The 18,523-nt window shown below is 42.9% G+C and overlaps 1 protein-coding gene across 1 annotated transcript; it reads left to right on the forward strand.

Annotated features, from left to right (window-relative positions):
- Nucleotides 1–1,345: 1,345 nt before the first annotated feature.
- Nucleotides 1,346–17,440, forward strand: LOC308086005 (solute carrier family 22 member 4-like; the record flags this gene model as incomplete). Its single annotated transcript, XM_080429322.1, has 11 exons — nt 1,346–1,552; nt 2,113–2,295; nt 2,914–3,017; nt 3,597–3,751; nt 4,063–4,234; nt 5,558–5,675; nt 8,926–9,032; nt 9,981–10,195; nt 11,317–11,499; nt 15,267–16,095; nt 17,332–17,440. The coding sequence occupies 11 exons, from the start codon at nt 1,346–1,348 to the stop codon at nt 17,438–17,440; spliced, it is 2,382 nt and encodes a 793-aa protein (XP_080285448.1).
- Between the last annotated feature and the right edge of the window lie 1,083 nt (nt 17,441–18,523).

Raw genomic sequence — 18,523 nt, forward strand, 5'->3', positions numbered from 1 at the left:
CTGTTAGGACAGCAGAGTCACTGCCCATATTTCGCCGCAGGCTGAAAACCCACCTCTTCAGGAAACACTACCCTTCCTCTCTGCCTGACCTACTTGTTGTTAACTAGTTGTACGAACGCTTGTTTTCTATTGTTGTATTGTTTATTGGATCTTGTTTAGTCGATACACTTATTTGTTTTAGCTCATGCTCATTTGATTTAGCTATTTTGTCTCATCTGTTTAAGGAAATAGGTAGCTGATATATTGCACTTTTACCTTAGCGCTAGGTATACTCTTGGTTGCTTGTTTTTGCAGAAAATGCACTAAAGACTTCTGGTGATTAGTAGTTTTCGTTCCCTACCTATGTTGAATGCACTTATTGTAAGTCGCTTTGGATAAAAGCGTCTGCTAAATGACTGTAATGTAATGTAATGTAATGTAATGTAATGATGTACCAAGCTCTCTCCCTCCCTTGAGCGGAGTGACTTACTGACTGTATGTAAACTGACAAGGAATTCCACTGCCCTGTGAGGGCTCCAACTGTAGTAAAAATAAACAAAACCACTTCGCTACTCACTGAAATAAAGGCTATTTTGTTTTGTTGAAAGTCTATTCTCGGAGGTGGGAAGCCTCTCAGGACCCCACCTTCTCTGTATAATACACTTTTTGGGCACCTTTAAGAGTTTAATTCAGACAAAGTAATAATAACAATAGTGGATTGTGGTTTTAGCATCATGGGCAACTGGCGGCCCGGGGACCACATGCGGCCCCCATCCTTCACTTAATGCGGCCCGCAGGTTAATATTGGAATACTGATATATCATTGATTTCAGTTACAATTCCAAATATATGCAAACATGACCCGCTTTAATCACTTCAGTCTATATTAATAGCTTAATGACTAGTATTAATATTCTATTGTCTTTTTATGTCCAATGTATTTGTATTCATAAAGTTAACATAAGTATAACTAACTGCATTTGAAATTAAATTAAAATGTTTCAGGATTCTAATGAAAAAAATAGCAGCTTAGCGACGCGTTTTGAGCTTGTAGATCGGCTATTTTTGCTACTTTTGTGTGATATAGAATGGCGAAGTACAGCATTGATTTACGGGGGGAAAAGGAGATAAGAGGTGTCTGCCCAACAGTATATGCCTAGAAGATTCCTGGGCCTGGGACTATGAGGGATTATGAGAGGGTGTTGGGCATTGGGGGGGGGTGGGAGGGTGTGTTGGGTGGTCAATGGTTGACCATTGACCATTGTTAACCATTGGACTGACACATCACCTGACCTGACTGGTGATAAGGTATGTAGTGTTAGCAGGAAGAGGAGATTCTTGAATCTTGGCTCTTGGGTCTTTGGCCATGAAGGACTACGAGGAGACCACAGCCTTCCTTGGACAGTGGGGACGCTTCCAGCAGACCTTGTTCTTCCTGCTCTGTGCCAGCACCATTCCCAATGGCTTCAGTTCCTTCTCTGTCATCTTCCTGGCTGACACCCCCCGCCACCACTGCCTGGTTCCAGATGTAAACCTGACTGCAGAGTGGCGCACGGCCATCATCCCTGTAGAGGTGAGCAACTGATGCCAGTGTATTGTTCTTTACGACAGTGGTTCTCAAATGTTGTCATGTCAAGGACCCCCAAAATGATATGTACTGTATTTGGTTGGGACCCCCATCTCAAAATATTTTGTTCCAGGAACCCCAAAAGCAAAGATTTGAGTTACACATGTTCGCTTTAAAAATATATATATATTCATAGATTTGCACAAATTTTCATGATAAAAGAAATATATAGCAGATACAAGCTCATAGCACCGCTATGAGCTTGTATATCTGCTATTTTTGAATTGCCAAAGTATAAAATATGGATAAAGGGGTTAAAATGATTGCAACGCTTTATTAACAAATTTTGCTTGGGGGGGGACCCCACTTTGAGAACCAATGCTTTACGACATGTTTCCATACGTTAATATACATCGGTATCGGCTATCTGTTAGCGGTCAAATTGTTAATTATAAACATCAGTATTGGTAGGGGCCCAGGATTTCCGGATCGGTGCATCCCTAGTCGCCATACATACCATACATACGGCTTATTGCACTGTAATAGAGGTCATTATATTTGACAAGGTGGTGAACGGACAGGAGGAGCAGAGCCGATGCCACCGGTACAGACTGGACGAGGTCAGGAACCTGTCTGCTCTGGGCTACATCCCCGGTCGGGACGTGAACCTCACTGAACTGAGACAGGAGAGCTGTGTGGACGGATGGAGCTACAGCCAAGACATCTACCAGTCCACCATCGTCACGGAGGTCAGTGCGTGCGCGCGCGTGCGTCAGTGGTGGAAAAAGTACTCAAATTTTGTACTTAAGTAAAAGTATCAATACTGCAATATAGAAATACTCTGTTACAAGTAAAAGTCCAAAAACTCCAAAAGTATTGGTATCAAAATACACTTAAAGTACAAAAGTATAAAGTACTCATTATGCAGAATGTCTGTGCAGAAGTTTTCAATTGTATAAAAATCTTCTGAAAATAGCTCTGCTATTTTCAAATGGCCGAAATGTATATACTAGGGCTGAAGTGGTTAATGTATGTTTTGTAATAATAATAAAAATCTACAAAGTAACTAGTAACTAAAGTACAGTGGAGTAAAAGTACAATATTTGCCTCTGAGATGTAGGAGAGTAGAAGTAAAAGTATTTAACATTGGATTTACTCCAGTAAGGTACAAATACCTAAACATTGTGCTTACGTACAGTACTTAAGTAAATGTACTTAGTTACTTTCCACCACTGGCGTGCGTGCATGTGTTTACACTTTCAAGTTAACGCTACACAATCCATAACTTTAGTGAATACAATTTTATTTTAACCAAAGGTGCAACCGGAAGTGTCAATCTTTCTTTACTGTAAATTCTCAACCTGCAGTTTGACCTGGTATGCAGCAACCAGTGGAAGCAACCGTTCACCTCCTCAGTGTACTTCCTGGGAGTTCTGTGTGGATCCTTCTTCTCTGGACAGATCTCAGACAAGTATTTGAAACCATATGGCATGATTATTTAATATGACCCATGACGCTCCGTCTCTTCAGGCTTGTGGGGAAATGGCCTGAATTAATGAGTACTTCACAGCCTTCCAAGAGTTGCAGTGGAGTCAAAAGTAGAATATTTGTCTTTGAAATGTAGTTGAGTAAATGTACACCGTTACTGACCTATGTGTGACATAAGGATTCATGGTCAAGTGAGACATAAATAGAAAGTTATGGGATTGTGACTGCACCCTTTGACCTTCAGGATGGTCAGTTATCGTTGGTCTATCTGGTTTATAATCCACCAATAATAACTAACAGTTTCCCTATGTCCAGATGTGTATGGCTGACCTATTAAAAAGAAGATATGCCAATACTTTTGTACTTTTACTCAAGTAGCATTTCTAACACAGGCCTTTTACGTGTAACAGAGTATTTTTATATCGTGGTATTGCTACTTTTACTTAAGTAAAACATTTGAGTGGACTTTTTCCACCACTGCTAACATGTAAATTGTAAATTGCAAAGGAAAGAGAAACAAAACACATGTTGGCTAATTTTGTCTCTTTTTTTTTTTTTTAAGGTTTGGACGAAAGCCTGTTATGTTTGCAACCATGGCAGTCCAGATGTTTTTTACCTTTGTCCAAATCTTCTCTCCCTCGTGGACGGTGTTCTCTATCCTCTTCTTCATCGTTGCTTTGGGCCAGTACTCCAACCATATTGCTGCTTTTGTCATAGGTATGCAACACACATGTTGAGAATGGATGGGAAAGTGCTGAATGTAACATGTAACCTGCTATTTAAACCTGATTTTTACTTTTCTCGTTCAGGTAGCTCAGTCGGTAGAGCTCTCGCCTTCAGACCACAATCGGTCATGGGTTTGATTCCGGGCATGATCATGAAATGATACATTAATAGACATACTGTGCGCATTGATATTATTGCAGAATACAGTGTCTCTAGGTTTATGGAAATCTGTGGAACGGAGGAGCTTCAGCCGATAAACGTGTCTTATTTTGGTGTATTTCTCTCCCTCTGCTTCCCTCCAGGTACTGAGATCTTGACAGGAAACGTACGTGTCCTGTTTTTGTCTCTGGGAATGAATCTGTTCTTTACCTCTGGCTACATGATGCTGCCTTTCTTTGCTTATTTCATAAGGGACTGGAGGTCTCTTCTGCTGGCTTTATGTCTGCCTGGCCTGGTCTACGCACCCCTCTGGTGGTGAGTTACAGTCATTGTAGAAGAACCATCACTACCGAGACAGTTTTTTTTTACTCATAATATTGGGGACTTATATTATCACTATTACCTGTGACAGCTCACTGTAGTATAGATGCTAATAGTTTCTTTCATTCTTTTATAAATTTAAATTCTAAAGGTTTTTTCTTTTATTTATTTATTCATTTTATAACTTTTTATTTCATTTTACAGGAGAAAAAGAACAGGTACTGAATCCTTAGAGGGATATTTCGCTTTCAAACTTTTTTGGGGTCATTTTTACGTCTGTTCAGCTTTTTGTGAGTACCCCAGAAGTTGCTTGATATTTAGTATTTAGATATTTGATATTCATTTTATCTGACACGCCCCCTTCCTATACAAACCCATTGTTACTCCATTTTAACCATGATGGATTCATTGAAAACACCCGTCCTTGGTTCTGGTGACTGATTGTCCTTCTAATGTGTGAGGGGCTGTGTTTCAATTACTTACTTTTCATTTATTTTATTTTATTTTATTTATTTGTTCATTTTCCAAAACAAAACAAAACAAACAAAAACACGACCCCCTCAAGCGTTAGAAGTACAATATCAGTCACGTTTAACTTGAATCCTTCTTTGAAGCACTACATTGAAACTGCATACACACGTGTGCACTTCCTCTGGATAAGAGCATCTGCTTAATGACTAAATTATAACGTACATTTTCAGTATAGATTTGAAGGTTATTTTAGTTTTTTGGAGACGACTTTTTCTCTTACAATTATTATATTTTCAAAGGATGATATTTTCTGTTCGCTTTAATCACCTGTATGGGACCATGAATTGCTTTTGAGGTAAAGCCCTTCCGACTGTTTGAGCGTGAGCCTCTCTCTTCTGTGTTCCATAACGTCACCTTGCTAAACTAATGGCCTAAGTCATTTTTTGAGGAAAATGATATTTTTGCCTAAGTCAGCTCCTCATGACACTGGCCACCTCTGGTAAAATTGCCCATCTCCTAATTGAAAAGGATCATGCTGTTCACTCCCCTGTTAGTATAATGGCCTAACTTTAAAATTTGTTTTGGCCTAAGTCAGATTTAATCCTATTTAAACCTATTTAAATCCATTACATTTGTCTGTCAGTTACATAACTGACAGACAGTGTTATTTCTATTTAAATAGTCATAATTTGTTATAAACATTTTGGGTGAAATGATTAAGAAATATCATATAGTTTTGTTTTGGATCAGTTTTTTATTTTTCCTGAAAAAATGTACATAGGCCGTTAGTTTAGCAAGGCGACGATAACCAAAGCGTGGACCTTCTCTCTCCTACCTGCGAGGCAGGTTCATCCCAGAGTCTCCTCGGTGGCTGATCTCCCAGGGAAGGATAGAGGAGGCTGAGGCCATACTGAGAGAAGCTGCTAAGAAGAACAAAGTAGAGGCTCCGCTGGTCATCCTTGATGTAAGTTGACTTTAAGTCATACTGTTTAACTTTTTCAATTACATTTATTTCTAATAATATATCATTCTTCACTTGCATATTTTTCACAATAATCATTCCACATACATGTGTAGTGTGACCACTTCCCTAAACACTATAAAATACTATTTGTAATCCCAATGTTCTGGCCCCAACACTGGGAATCACATTTCTAACAGATGCTGTAATGACAACATAGCTACCAGAGGTGTCACCAAAAACACTTCAAAAAGCATTGTGCACTGACGTTTTGGAGTGCAAGGCATGGGCCCTTCTACTCCACTACTTCTACTCTACTTATACTTCTACTCCACGGCATCTCAGAGGAAAATATTGTACTTTTACTCCACTACAATCATTTGAAAACTTTAGTTACTAGTTACTTTTTAGATTTAGATTTGTATTACTAAACATTAACCACTTAAAGAGGTAGTGCCATGTTTTTGCACTTTTTCTGTTTTTCATGTGTCTATGAGGTTGATAGAACTTCATTAAGGCCCCCGCTGGTGGTTTTAAGGTGTTTCATGTCTTCTCTGACTATTTGGAGTTTTTTCCTGGAGGCTGAAACCTTGAGAGTCAAACGTGCCAATCCAAAAACAGCGACATACTGACGTAACAATGCCCATACCCACCCACCGCACCTCCCCTCATTATCATTGTCATGTATTTATACTACAACCTTTTGTGGGCGGAGCTGCCTCAAACACACGTGTGTGACCATGGCAGGGTTTGTTCTGTGCTGCTGTGTGACAGCTATCAAACAGTTGTTTCACACTTTGCCCATTGACAAACGTGATCAATGGCTTAATTTCATTTATAAAGACAGGATTATTCCCTCAGCCCCCTCTACCAGGCTTCGGGTGTGTAGTTCCCATTTTGTTGATGACTGCTTGTGCAAGTCAATATGGGATTGCAAACAGGAAAGTACTGAAGCCAGGTCATATTCCGACGATTTATCCTGGAGACACAGAAAGCAGCACCTCAGGAGCGTTACCGGTAAATTAAAACATCCGCCAGCCCCAATAAAATGATTTAGGAGCATGAATCGGTTTGACATAGCCTTGTGTCTGTGACCTCCCCCACCGTTTAGTTGTGGGATTTCGTTCAGCGTCAATAAGATCGCTTCTGAACATCGTATGGAAAATGTAACGGTAGTCGCGGTAACCTACAGTCGTCTGTTGTTACGACGGTGTGAAGAAATTAATGGATGGGTTGAAACAACCTTTTAAATCGGGGTTTTGTGCCGGTCTGCGACTCTGCGTTGAATTCAACGTGCAGAGACAGTGCTGGTCGTGAACGCGCATCGCCGTTTAACATGGCGTAGAGTTAGATCAGGGACGAGCCTCCATGTTAATTCAACGCAGGCTGCCAACAAACTAAGGTTTTAAACGGTTGTTTGAGCCCATTGATGCGTTGTTTCACGCCGTCGGAACAACAGACATATGTAGGTTACGGCGCCTAGCTTTAGATTTTTCATACGATGTTCAGAAGGTAAAACATTTACATTAAATCGGCAGAACATACCGACGCGGGCGGGACCAACTCGAGTCATACAGTCTCAGCCAACGTTAGGGTCGCTAGAGCTAGTTCAGTTGGATTAGATACATAGCGTGATTGTTTGTCAATATAAAAAAGAGACAAATTATCTGTGCAAACAGAAGTGTATTATCAAGGTGCTCTGAATACATTATGAGAGCATCTAGTTAGACGTTTTATATGCATATGCCTACTGTAATACTGTAGCTTATATTTCCATTTTCTAGTAAGGGGATGTATGGAAAGAATACATAGCCCATTTAAATGGGAATGTCAGGTTGAAGGAATACAAATGCATTGTAATGATAGTAAAATGTGTGCAGTGATGCTATAAATAATGTCACTGATGTAATGGATACCATAGTGATTGTAAGATAAAGTTCTACTTGGATCACAGGATATTGAACATCACCATGGCACATCTGTAAGAATGTATGACAACTGATGGTTCTGTTTAAAGGACAACTTTAGTTTTTTACAACCAAGGTTTATGTTTTAGATTGTAATTAAAGTAAATAAAAGATGAGTGTTAAAATGTTTTAATTTACTGCTTTCTATAGTTTTAGCAATTTTTGCGATCTTTTTTACAGTGGGGGGAGGCATTCTGTCCGGTGGCTAAATATGTATTTTTTTACACAATAACCCGGCGTTTTCTTTATTATTATTTACAGTAGCTCTTCTAGCCCCCAATAATAATCACATCTGGCCATCAAAGACCACCGTACCTTTTTTATTGTGTAAAAAAGGCATATTTAGCCACCGGACAGAATGCCCCCGCCCTCTGTAAAAAATATCGCGAAAATTGCTAAAACTATAGAAAGCAGTAAATGAAAAAGAAATAACACTCATCTTTTATTTACTTTAATTACAAGCTAAAATATAAACCTTGGTTGTAAAAAAACAAAGTTGTCCTTTTAAGCCTTTTATTTATCCGTTGTACACATGAGCATTTTGGATTTGAGCAAAGGGTTGATGAGGCTTTCCGGTTATGGAGTAGTTCTTCTTCTTCCTCCTCATCTTCATCTGAACCAGATTCAGGTTCAAACATATATGGCTGTATTTGTCCAATTTGTCCTCCTGCCATTTTGTAAACAAATGGGCAGAACCATGGGCAGTCCTTTAGTGATAAGGGGGACGGACTAGGACAGGTGGGTGGTCTTATAGGAGGAGGCGGAGGGACTGGATTAGATGGGTGGTGCTATGTGAAACCAGGTATACTTAATGAACTGGTGGGTGTGTCTACATAAAAACAACATTTTAACACTTACTGTACACTTTTTTTTTTTGAAAAAAATCCTTACATAATAATACCTTATGATCAGGTTTTAGGGTTGAAAAATATCATGGCACTCCATCTTTAAGCGCTATATATATTTGGGCTATTTGAAAATAGCCAATCTACAAGCTCACAACGCATCGCATCGTGACGCGTTGTGAGCTTGTAGCTTGTAGATCTGCTATTTTCAAAAGATTTGTATACATTTTGAAAACTTGAAATGGGACATTCTGCATAATGAGTATTTTTACTTTTGGTAAACTTTAAATACATTTTGATGCCAATACTTTTGTACTTTTACTCAAGTACATTTTTGAATTCCGGACTTTTACTTGTAACAGAGTATTTCTACATTGCAGTATTGATACTTTTACTTAAGTAAATTAAAACATTTGAGTACTTTTTCCACCACTGCTGCAGAGTGACATGGCAAAGGACAAATGCGACCCAGAGGAGCGCCACAACATTCTAGACATGCTAAGGTTCACCAAAACCAGAAACGCAACACTCATACTCTTCCTTGTGTGGTGAGTATCCACAGGTTGTTTTGCACTCACCTTATCACACATACTAGTACTGCGGGGCACAGCGGGGGATTCCATTGTCCTTTAAATACCTATTAACATTTCAATTCCACTCTTCTCAGTGAGCTCACATTATATGTTGTTGCAGGCAGGCAGAAACATTATAGGCTAACTTGTAACTGCAGATCCTGTATGTAAAATATTTATTAAAAAAAGCGTGTAAAACAGCGCGATCTGTAGCGTCACATTAAACTCTTCAGTGAAACATGGATAGCCTATATGAACCAGACTGCTATAATTCACAGAATAGCACACTAAAAACAAAAGCTGAAGGGGTTGGCAAGAGGGTCTCATTATTGGGAATCTGTGGACATTCAGTAATAACAGTCAGCGTGTGTGCTTCAAAACAGTGTACAGTGTTGGTCTGTATTCTAGTTCTATGTTGTGATATATATCCCTATATGTATGCATGCATATATCTATCTATCAATATGCCCATCCATCTAGCCCATTGGTTCTCAAAGTGGGGCCCGGGGACCCCCAGGGGTACTTGAGGATGTTCCAGGGGGTACCCAGAAAAAATGGTAAATATAGCATCAGAATAATAATGACCTTTTATACTTTGGCTATTCAAAAATAGCAGATATACAAGCTCATAGCGCGGCACCGAGTGCCGCGCTATGAGCTTGTAGATCTGCTATTTTTGAAAAATCTTGAAAATGTGTGCAAATCTTTGAATATATATTTTTTAAAGCGAATATTTGTAACTCAAATCTTTGCTTCTGGGAAATATTTTTAGATGGGGGTCCTCGGCCAAATACATATTTTGGGGGTCCTTGGCATGAAAAAGTTTGAGAACCACTGATCTAGCCATCATCCATTCACCTGTCAGTCATTGATCGGTACTTACTGCTGGGACAGAGACTGTTGCTGTGTGTGTGTCCCTCCCAGGTTCACTGTAAACACCGGCTACTATGGCCTGTCCCTGAACACATCCCGTCTCCACGGCGACCGCTTTCTCAACTGTTTCATCTCGGCGGCCGTGGGGTTGCCGGCGTCCGTCTCCAGCTGGCTGGTGCTGCAGTATCTTCCCAGGCGGCTGTCTGTGGCGCTCTGTATGGCTCTTGGAGGAGGACTGCTGTACTGCATTCAGCTGGTGCCACAAGGTGACTGCAGGGACTTTATCATATAGGAACCTAATGAATGTTGGAAGTGTGTCCGTGCATGCATGCGTGCAGTGGTGGATAAGTACTCAAATTCTTTACTTAAAGGGTAAGACCACTTTGGTAGAGGTTTGGGTTGTGTAGTTACCTTGCCATGATGTAACTCCAAAGGTGGGCAAGAAATCAAAAATAATTGCTCCATTGATTAGAAATTGATAATTCAAAATATGCTCCTCATTGACTTACATTGTAAGGTAAAACAGCTCTCAAAGTCACTCTTTTAGCACATAAATGAACCCAAACATAGCTGATTCAGACAATATAGAGCATCACCAAACCCAGTACTGTTTGTTTTTTTAATTAAAATGTGAACTTCCTGTTGATTTTACCATTTGAAGATCTGGATCCGGATCCGCCGATCCAGTCCGGGTTTTCTACTTATTAAAAATGGCAAAATCAACAGGAAGTTGACATTTGTATTTTAAAAAAAAAACAGTACTGGGTTTGGTGATGTTCTATATTGTCTGAATCAACTTTGTTTGCGTTCGTTTTTGTGCTAAAAGAGTGACTTTGAGAGCAGTTTTACCGTACAATGTAAGTCAATGAGGAGCATATTTTGAATTATCAATTTCTAATCAATGGAGCAATTATTTTTTTATTTCTTGTCCACCTTTGGAGTTACATCATGGCAAGGTAACTACACAACCCAAACCTCTACCAAACCTCTACCTCAAAACCAAACCTCTACCTCACAACGCGTCGCGATGCGACGCGTTGTGAGCTTCCATAAGTACAATATTTGCCTCTGAGATGTAGTGGAGTAGAAGTAAAAGTATTGGAAATTGGAAATACTCAAGTAAAGTAAAAAATACCTCAACATTGTACTTAAGTACAGTACTTAAGTAAATGTACTTAGTTACTTTCCACCACTGCGTGCGTGTACATATTATGCTAATCATTGCACATTTTGGATATAATGTACATTCAGTAATGTGAGGCACTTGCATGCACATATGTACACAAATACATACATGCATAAATATATACACACATACAACATATCTAAATAGATAGATTCATGCATCTATTCTACTTTATTCTCTTCTATTCTTCTCTTTGCTTAGGTCTACCTGACCTGTCCATAGCACTGGAGATGCTGGGTAAATTGTGCATTTCCACCAGTTTCCAAACGATTTTTGCCTACACCGGAGAGCTGTACCCAACATTCATCAGAAACACAGCTTTTGGCACCTTTTGCATGGTTTCCATAGTGGGCGGTATCGTTGCTCCTTATGTCATGCAGCTGAGTACGTTTCTGTCCATATAGATCTTCAATGTCTACTTCTACTGTCAAAGAGTAATAACTTTTACGATTAGTAGTAATAACTACTATTGCATCTGAACAGATACTTCCGAAGTGAGTTACTGGTACACAGAAAAGTGTACCAATTTGACAAAGTTCTTGGCAAATGGTCTCGTATTTCTAAAACGCCTTTATCCAAATCGCTTTACAAAGTGCGTTATATTCACCCATTCACACACCGATGGTGCAGACAACCATCAAATGACACAGGTCTATGGTTGGGATTTTTAAGATCTACATAGATTCTTGAATAGTTTGACTTATACTTATCATATGCAATAATTAGTTAATTCATTAGGCGTTTCCTGACAAAAGTATGGTACTTCAACACTTGTGAATTCCCATGCACATGCTGCATACTAAACTATTAGGTCATTAAAATGTGCTCTTCTCACGGTGGCGCAGACGCTAGCGCTGTCGCCTCACAGCTAGAAGGTCCTGGGTTCGATTCCCGCCGGGGACGCTGTGGGCACTGGAGGCGTGTTCTCTCCTCCGCGTCGTCAGTGCCCATACCCTAGGTGGGGTTGGCGAAAGGGCCTACTCTGTGTGGAGTTTGCATGTTCTCCCCGCGTTACCTAGGGTAGGTACCCTCACAAAAACATGCAGTAATCCTGGTCACTATACTCCCTCCCCCTGGCCAGCCGGGGCGCCTGATGGAGGGGAAAGGAACTGGTTGGAATAACGTGTTCCTTCCACACGCTAAGTCCAACCAGAGAAACTCTCCCCTGTCAGGTGACAAGAAGGTCAGTTGGCTCTCATGCATTGAAGGAGGCATGAGCTCGGCCCTGGCCTCCCTAGGTTGGCAGAGGGAAGGTAGTGCCCAGGATTACATAGACAATTGGCACTGGGTGTAAAAAATGGGGTTACAAAGATCGTGGGATAAAAAAATGTGCTCTTCTCCATATGCAGGTATATACTACAAGTATCTACCATATATTTTGCTGGGTTCTCTGGCTCTTCTGTCTGCCCTGGCCACTCTCTTCCTTCCAGAGACCTTTGGTCGACATTTGCCTGAAACTATCCAGCAGATGCCTGTGAGAGAAAGGTATGCTCCTGGGAGAATTACCAGTCGTGATCTTGGAGATAAAGATTAGGCCGGATTTTTTTTTCTTCCTAAATGTTCAAAAAATAACAAGAATAGCCAATCTACAAGCTCGTACATCTGCAAGTTATGCAATTTTTAGTATGTAGGGCTTTAGTGGTTATCTGCATTTATACACAACACTAATCCTATGCCTTTTCTTTGCCAGGATAACGTGTGCATGTTTCGTCATTACAAAGGATGAGACCCCATCTGTGCCCCATCTACAATATCGACAAAAGTCTACAAAATTGTAATGTTTGTACATTTCTGTATATTTTCGAACGTACATTTATTTTACTAGTATTGGTTGAAATGTGCAATTGTAGCAGTTTTAGTAATAGGCTCCGATCACTGCAGTGTAGCACGGACAGATTCAGGAACTCTTTTATCCCAAGGGCCATTAGGCTGTATAATGATGCACTAGGGGAGAGAGGAGGGAGGGGGAGGGGGTTGACCAGCTGATCTATATTTATTTGTTTTAGCTGTGTTATTTTTTAACTGCTTTTACCTAGGTTTTTTAACTGCTTATAACTGATAGTTTTTTTTTATTATTGCATTCATTCCCATTGGTGTAATGTTTTTTTTAAATGTTCACCATGCTTCTTTTTATTGACATCTGTATGAATGTATTGCACTGGAGCCGTTGAGCAAAGCAAATTTCCTTCAGGATTAATAAAGTATATAATATATCTATCTATCTATGTGTCATTTAATTACTTTAAAAATAAACAACATTAAAAAAGTATTTTCCAAAAAACATACAGTAATGTTATGAATCTGAGTCTAATATGAGCACAGCTCCTAGCTGAATGCACTGTATCGCAGAAGAAGTCTTGCTTTCACAATGTCTCGTGATGATGCTTTCTTCTTTTCCTGTAGTCTGAGGGAGTTTGTAACGTTTCCTTTTACAACACCTGAGGGAAACGAAAGACAGTGAGCCGCCATGTCTGGGTCAAATGTTTAAATGGCGTTGGAACAACAGATGTTCAGGAGGCGGAGAAACACAACTTTACTCTGCCCACACACCAATCTACCTGGCGCTATTTATACCCTGTCAGAACTACCCAAAAAAACCTTATTTAGCTTTCGTACATCCGTACTCAAGCTCATAACGTTAGCTCATAACGTTATACTATACATACTAACTACCATTATCACCCCTGTGGTTAGCTGCTACTGCTATCACTACAATGTTCCTACCGAACTAACATTGTTTCTGACACTGCTGCTCCCTCCTTTCATGAGCTACGCTAGCATCATGCTACCTTGCTAGCTTTCTTACTATACACACGGTTACATGTCGGCTTTCCGACATGTCGCCTTTCCGAGTTACTAACCCTATACCTAACCCTAACCCTAACCCTAACCGCACGCGGAAGCCACTAGTCGGAGTAGTGAGATGTCGGAATGGAAGGAGCACCCCTATACACACTACCAACATTGCTCACGTGGCTACAGCTGCTACTGTATCATTACAATGTTCCTACCGAACTAACATTGTTCCTTCCCAACACTGCTGCTCGCTCCAATCATGAGCTTGCTAGCATCATGCTCCCATGCTAGCATCCATACTATATATACTACCAATATCGCCCCCTTGGTTAGCTGCTACCGCTATCATTACAATGTTCCTACCGAACTAACATCGTTTCTTTTCTCCCACAGACATGGCTGCTTGGTGCTATAACATTGTTCACTTCACAGACTGTTCCTCCACACAGACATGGCTGCTTGGTGCTACTAACATTGTTTCCTCCAGTTTGTTTTCTCCACAGACATCGCTGCGTGGTGCTGCTAACATCGTTTCCCCCATAATAATAAATGAATAATTAAGGCCATAAATAAATGGTGTTAAAAGGCTAACACTTGTTTCCATTGTGGTCCTACAGTGTATCCAATCATCCATCTAGATATCCCTTCAATAATTAACCACTCTTCCCCCTATTCCCCTCACAGCCTTCCATAGCTTATTCATCCACCAATTGGATGTTATCATCACAAATGCATCGAACACTATGCATTTATTCTATCCAAACAACCCGCCCCGCCACCCCCCCCATTCATACTATCACGCTGGCATTCATACTATGCATACTACTGCACCGCTGCGTCTAGCATTGCTGCTCCTTTCATTCATGCGCGATACTAGCATCATGCTCCCATGCTAGCAGTTACCATACATACCATCCATTGCTCCTGCGGTTATAGCTGCTACTGCTATCGCTACAACGTTCCTACCGAACTAATGTTTGTACTGCACCGCTTCCTCCACAGACATGGATGCCTCGTACTACTAACATTGTTTCCTCCACAGACATGGATGCCTCGTACTACTAACATTGTTTCCTCCACAGACATGGCTGCTTGGTGCTACTAACATTTTTTCCGCCACAGCCATGGCTGCCCTGAAGCCATGAAGCCATAGCCAGTGACTGTCCACCCGGCTTCCAGCGCTACACCATCCCTCCATCCCCTCCCTGCCACTCCTAAAGCTGCTTCAGGCCAGCAGCCTTAGCCGGTGACGGCTTCCAGCGCTACACCATCCTTCCATCCTTCCCTGCCACTCCTTTGCCTCGCCCTTCTATCCCCCACCAATTCATGCTACCTCCATCCTATCGCCTCCACAGTGCGCTCGCCCCACAGCGCTCTCTGCAGCGCTTTCGCACCCACAGCGCTCCCCAGAGAACTCTCACCCCCACAGCGCTCTCCTCAGAGCTCTCGCCCCACAGCGTTCTCTGCAGCGATCTCTGCAGCGATCTCGCACCCACAGCGCTGTCCACAGTGCTCTCCACAGTGCTCTCCACAGAACTTTCACCCCCACAGCGCTCTCCACAGTGCTCTCCACAGCGCTCTCCACAGAACTCTCACCCCCACAGCGCTCTCCACAGAGCTCTCGCCCCACAGCGCTCTCTGCAGCACTCTCGCCCCCACAGCGCTCTTGCAGCGCCCTCGCTCCCACAGCGCACTCTACAGCGCCCTTGCCCCCACAGCGCTCTTGCAGCGCCCTCGCTCCCACAGCGCACTCTACAGCGCCCTTGCCCCCACAGCGCTCTCCACAGAACACTCACCCCCACAGTGCTCCCTGCAGCGCCCTTGCCCCCACAGCGTTCCCTGCAGCGCCCTCGCCCCCACAGAGCTCTCTGCAGCGATCTTGCACCCGCAGCGCTCTCCACAGAACACTCACCCCCACAGCGCTCTCCACAAAGCTCTCGCCCCACAGCACTCCCTGCAGCGATCTCACCCCCTCAGCGCTCTCCGCAGTACACTCACCCCCACAGCGCTCTCTGCAGCGCTCTCGCACCCACAGCGCTCTCTGCAGCGATCTCGTCCCACAGCGCTCTTGCAGCGCCCTCGCTCCCACAGTGCTCTCGCCCCTCACCGCTCTCCGCAGCGCTCTTTCCCCCATAGCGCTCTCCGCAGCGCTCTCGCCCCCACAGCGTTCTCCGCAATGATACCGTCAGTATCATTGTCAGTATCATGTCATTATCATTGTCAGTATCATTGTCAGTATCATTGTCAGTATCATGTCATTATCATGGTCAGTATCATGTCATTATCATGGTCAGTATCATTGTCAGTATCATGTCATTATCATGGTCAGTATCATGTCATTATCATTGTCAGTATCATTGTCAGTATCATGTCATTATCATGGTCAGTATCATTGTCAGTATCATGTCATTATCATGGTCAGTATCATGTCATTATCATGGTCAGTATCATTGTCAGTATCATGTCATTATCATGGTCAGTATCATGTCATTATCATTGTCAGTATCATTGTCAGTATCATGTCAGTATCATTCCACTCCAACAGGCTCCCGCATCGGAGTTTCCAACTCTCCCCCCACTCTAGCCCTGCCACACGGTAACGACGGCTACTTTCTTTCCATCCTCCATTCCCACTCCTCCACACGCCAGTTTCTCTCATCAGTTAGCCACTCGGCCAATTTCAAATTTCTTCCCCAGTCTAGACCAGCTATTTGTGTTTTTTATGGGGCCCATCAAAACAGAGCAGGCTAATCCCTTAGTCTAGTAGTTGCTCATTTGTCTCTTTTTGGGGGCTTCAGTCCGCGTGTGCCGTGTTGACTACGCCATCGGCCGTCCGCGTTGTCCCATGCTGACTACGCCATCGGCCGTCCGCGTGTGCCGTGCTGACTACGCTAACGACCTCCTCCCCAAAGACTCCAGGGTCGACCCTCCCCGGAACTCTCTTCCCCTCCCTCCATAGACCATATTCACAAGGCGGCCATGTTTCTATGAAGTCAATGAAAGTAGCCACCCCGGGTGGCGGCACTTTCAATGTTAAATTCCAATATGGCCGCCGTGTGAATATGGTCTATTACATTCTATTCATTCAATAAAACTTTAAACTTTCCATAAAGGTGTGTTTTCTTCGCAAATGGCGTTGGAACAACAGATGTTCAGGAGGCGGAGAAACACAACTTTACTCCGCCCACACACCAATCTACCTGCCGCTATTTATACCCTGTCAGAACTACCCAGAACCCCCTTATTTCGCGTTCGTACATCCGTACTCAAGCTCATAACGTTGTCAGCATCCCTCCACCACCCCTTTCACCTCCACAGGTTGTGCTTTCCACCACTCCTCTCTTTTCTCCTTCTACGACCCTCCCTGTCTCTCTCCCTTTCTCTCCCTCTCCCTCCTTCTCTCTCTCTCTCACTTCTCAGGTTCCTGCTGGGGGCTTCAGTCCGCGTGTGCCGTGCTGACTACGCCATCAGCCGTCCGCGTTGTCCCATGTTGACTACGCCATCAGCCGTCCGCGTTGTCCCATGCTGACTACGCCATCAGCCGTCCGCGTTGTCCCATGCTGACTACGCCATCGGCCGCCCGCGTTGTCCCATGTTGACTACGCCATCGGCCGCCCGCGTTGTCCCATGTTGACTACGTCATCGGCCGTCCGCGTGTGCCGTGCTGACTACACTAACGACCTCCTCCCCAAAGACTCCAGGGTCGGCGACCCTCCCCGGAACCCTCTTCCCCTCCCTCCATTACATTCTATTCATTCAATAAAACTTTAAACTTTCCATAAAGGTGTGTTTCTTCGCATAGTGAAACATAATTCTTCAACATGATCTTACTCCCTGAACCACATGAACCCTAGATTCCCTATTCTGGGGGGCGAACATTCGGTGAAAGCAGATCTACAAGTTCACAATCCATTGTGTTGCGTAGTTTTGTGAGCTTGTAGAACGGTTAATTTAGGTAAAGATATCTGGTGTAGAGGGAAAAGGGAGGGGGCCTGGTATAGACCCCGGGGGACTCGGGTCAACGAAGTACATCAAGCTTAAAGGGGAATACCACTAATTTTCAACATTGAACTATGTCTTTAATACACCTTAGAGCTTAGATCTTTTTTCTTATTTCCACACAACACCTCTAAGGGCGGATTCAGACATGGCAGATGTTGTGATAGTGTCAACGTTGCGTACCGTTTCCCCGGAACGGATCACCGTACCGTACCCGGGACCACCTTGGGAGGTAGTCTCGGATCCGGATCATGCGTACTCGAGTACGGAACGCTGCAATGTGAATCCATCCGTACCAACAGAAGGAAGTTTAGACCTGTGTCTGCCCATTAGTGGAATGAGGCAGACTTTGTGGTCTGTCAGGGTCTTTCCTTCTTTTACTTATCCCGCACCCAAGCCTGATGGGCTGGGCCTGGCGCGTACGGTGGGTTCTAACGTGGACCGGGCAAGATTCTTAATGACTCCCCCCTTCCCCCCGGCCCCCCACCCACTGCGTCGCGGGCATGTACGCTTTTACGATTTTTTTGCTTAATTAATTCATTAAATGACCATAAAACAACATTAACAACACTCTACCCATCCCTCAGTGTGTTCCATCCTCAAATGTTTTACT

This window comes from Gymnoscopelus braueri, assembly GCF_963280865.1.
Source record: "Gymnoscopelus braueri genome assembly, chromosome: 5".
NCBI lineage: Eukaryota > Metazoa > Chordata > Actinopteri > Myctophiformes > Myctophidae > Gymnoscopelus > Gymnoscopelus braueri.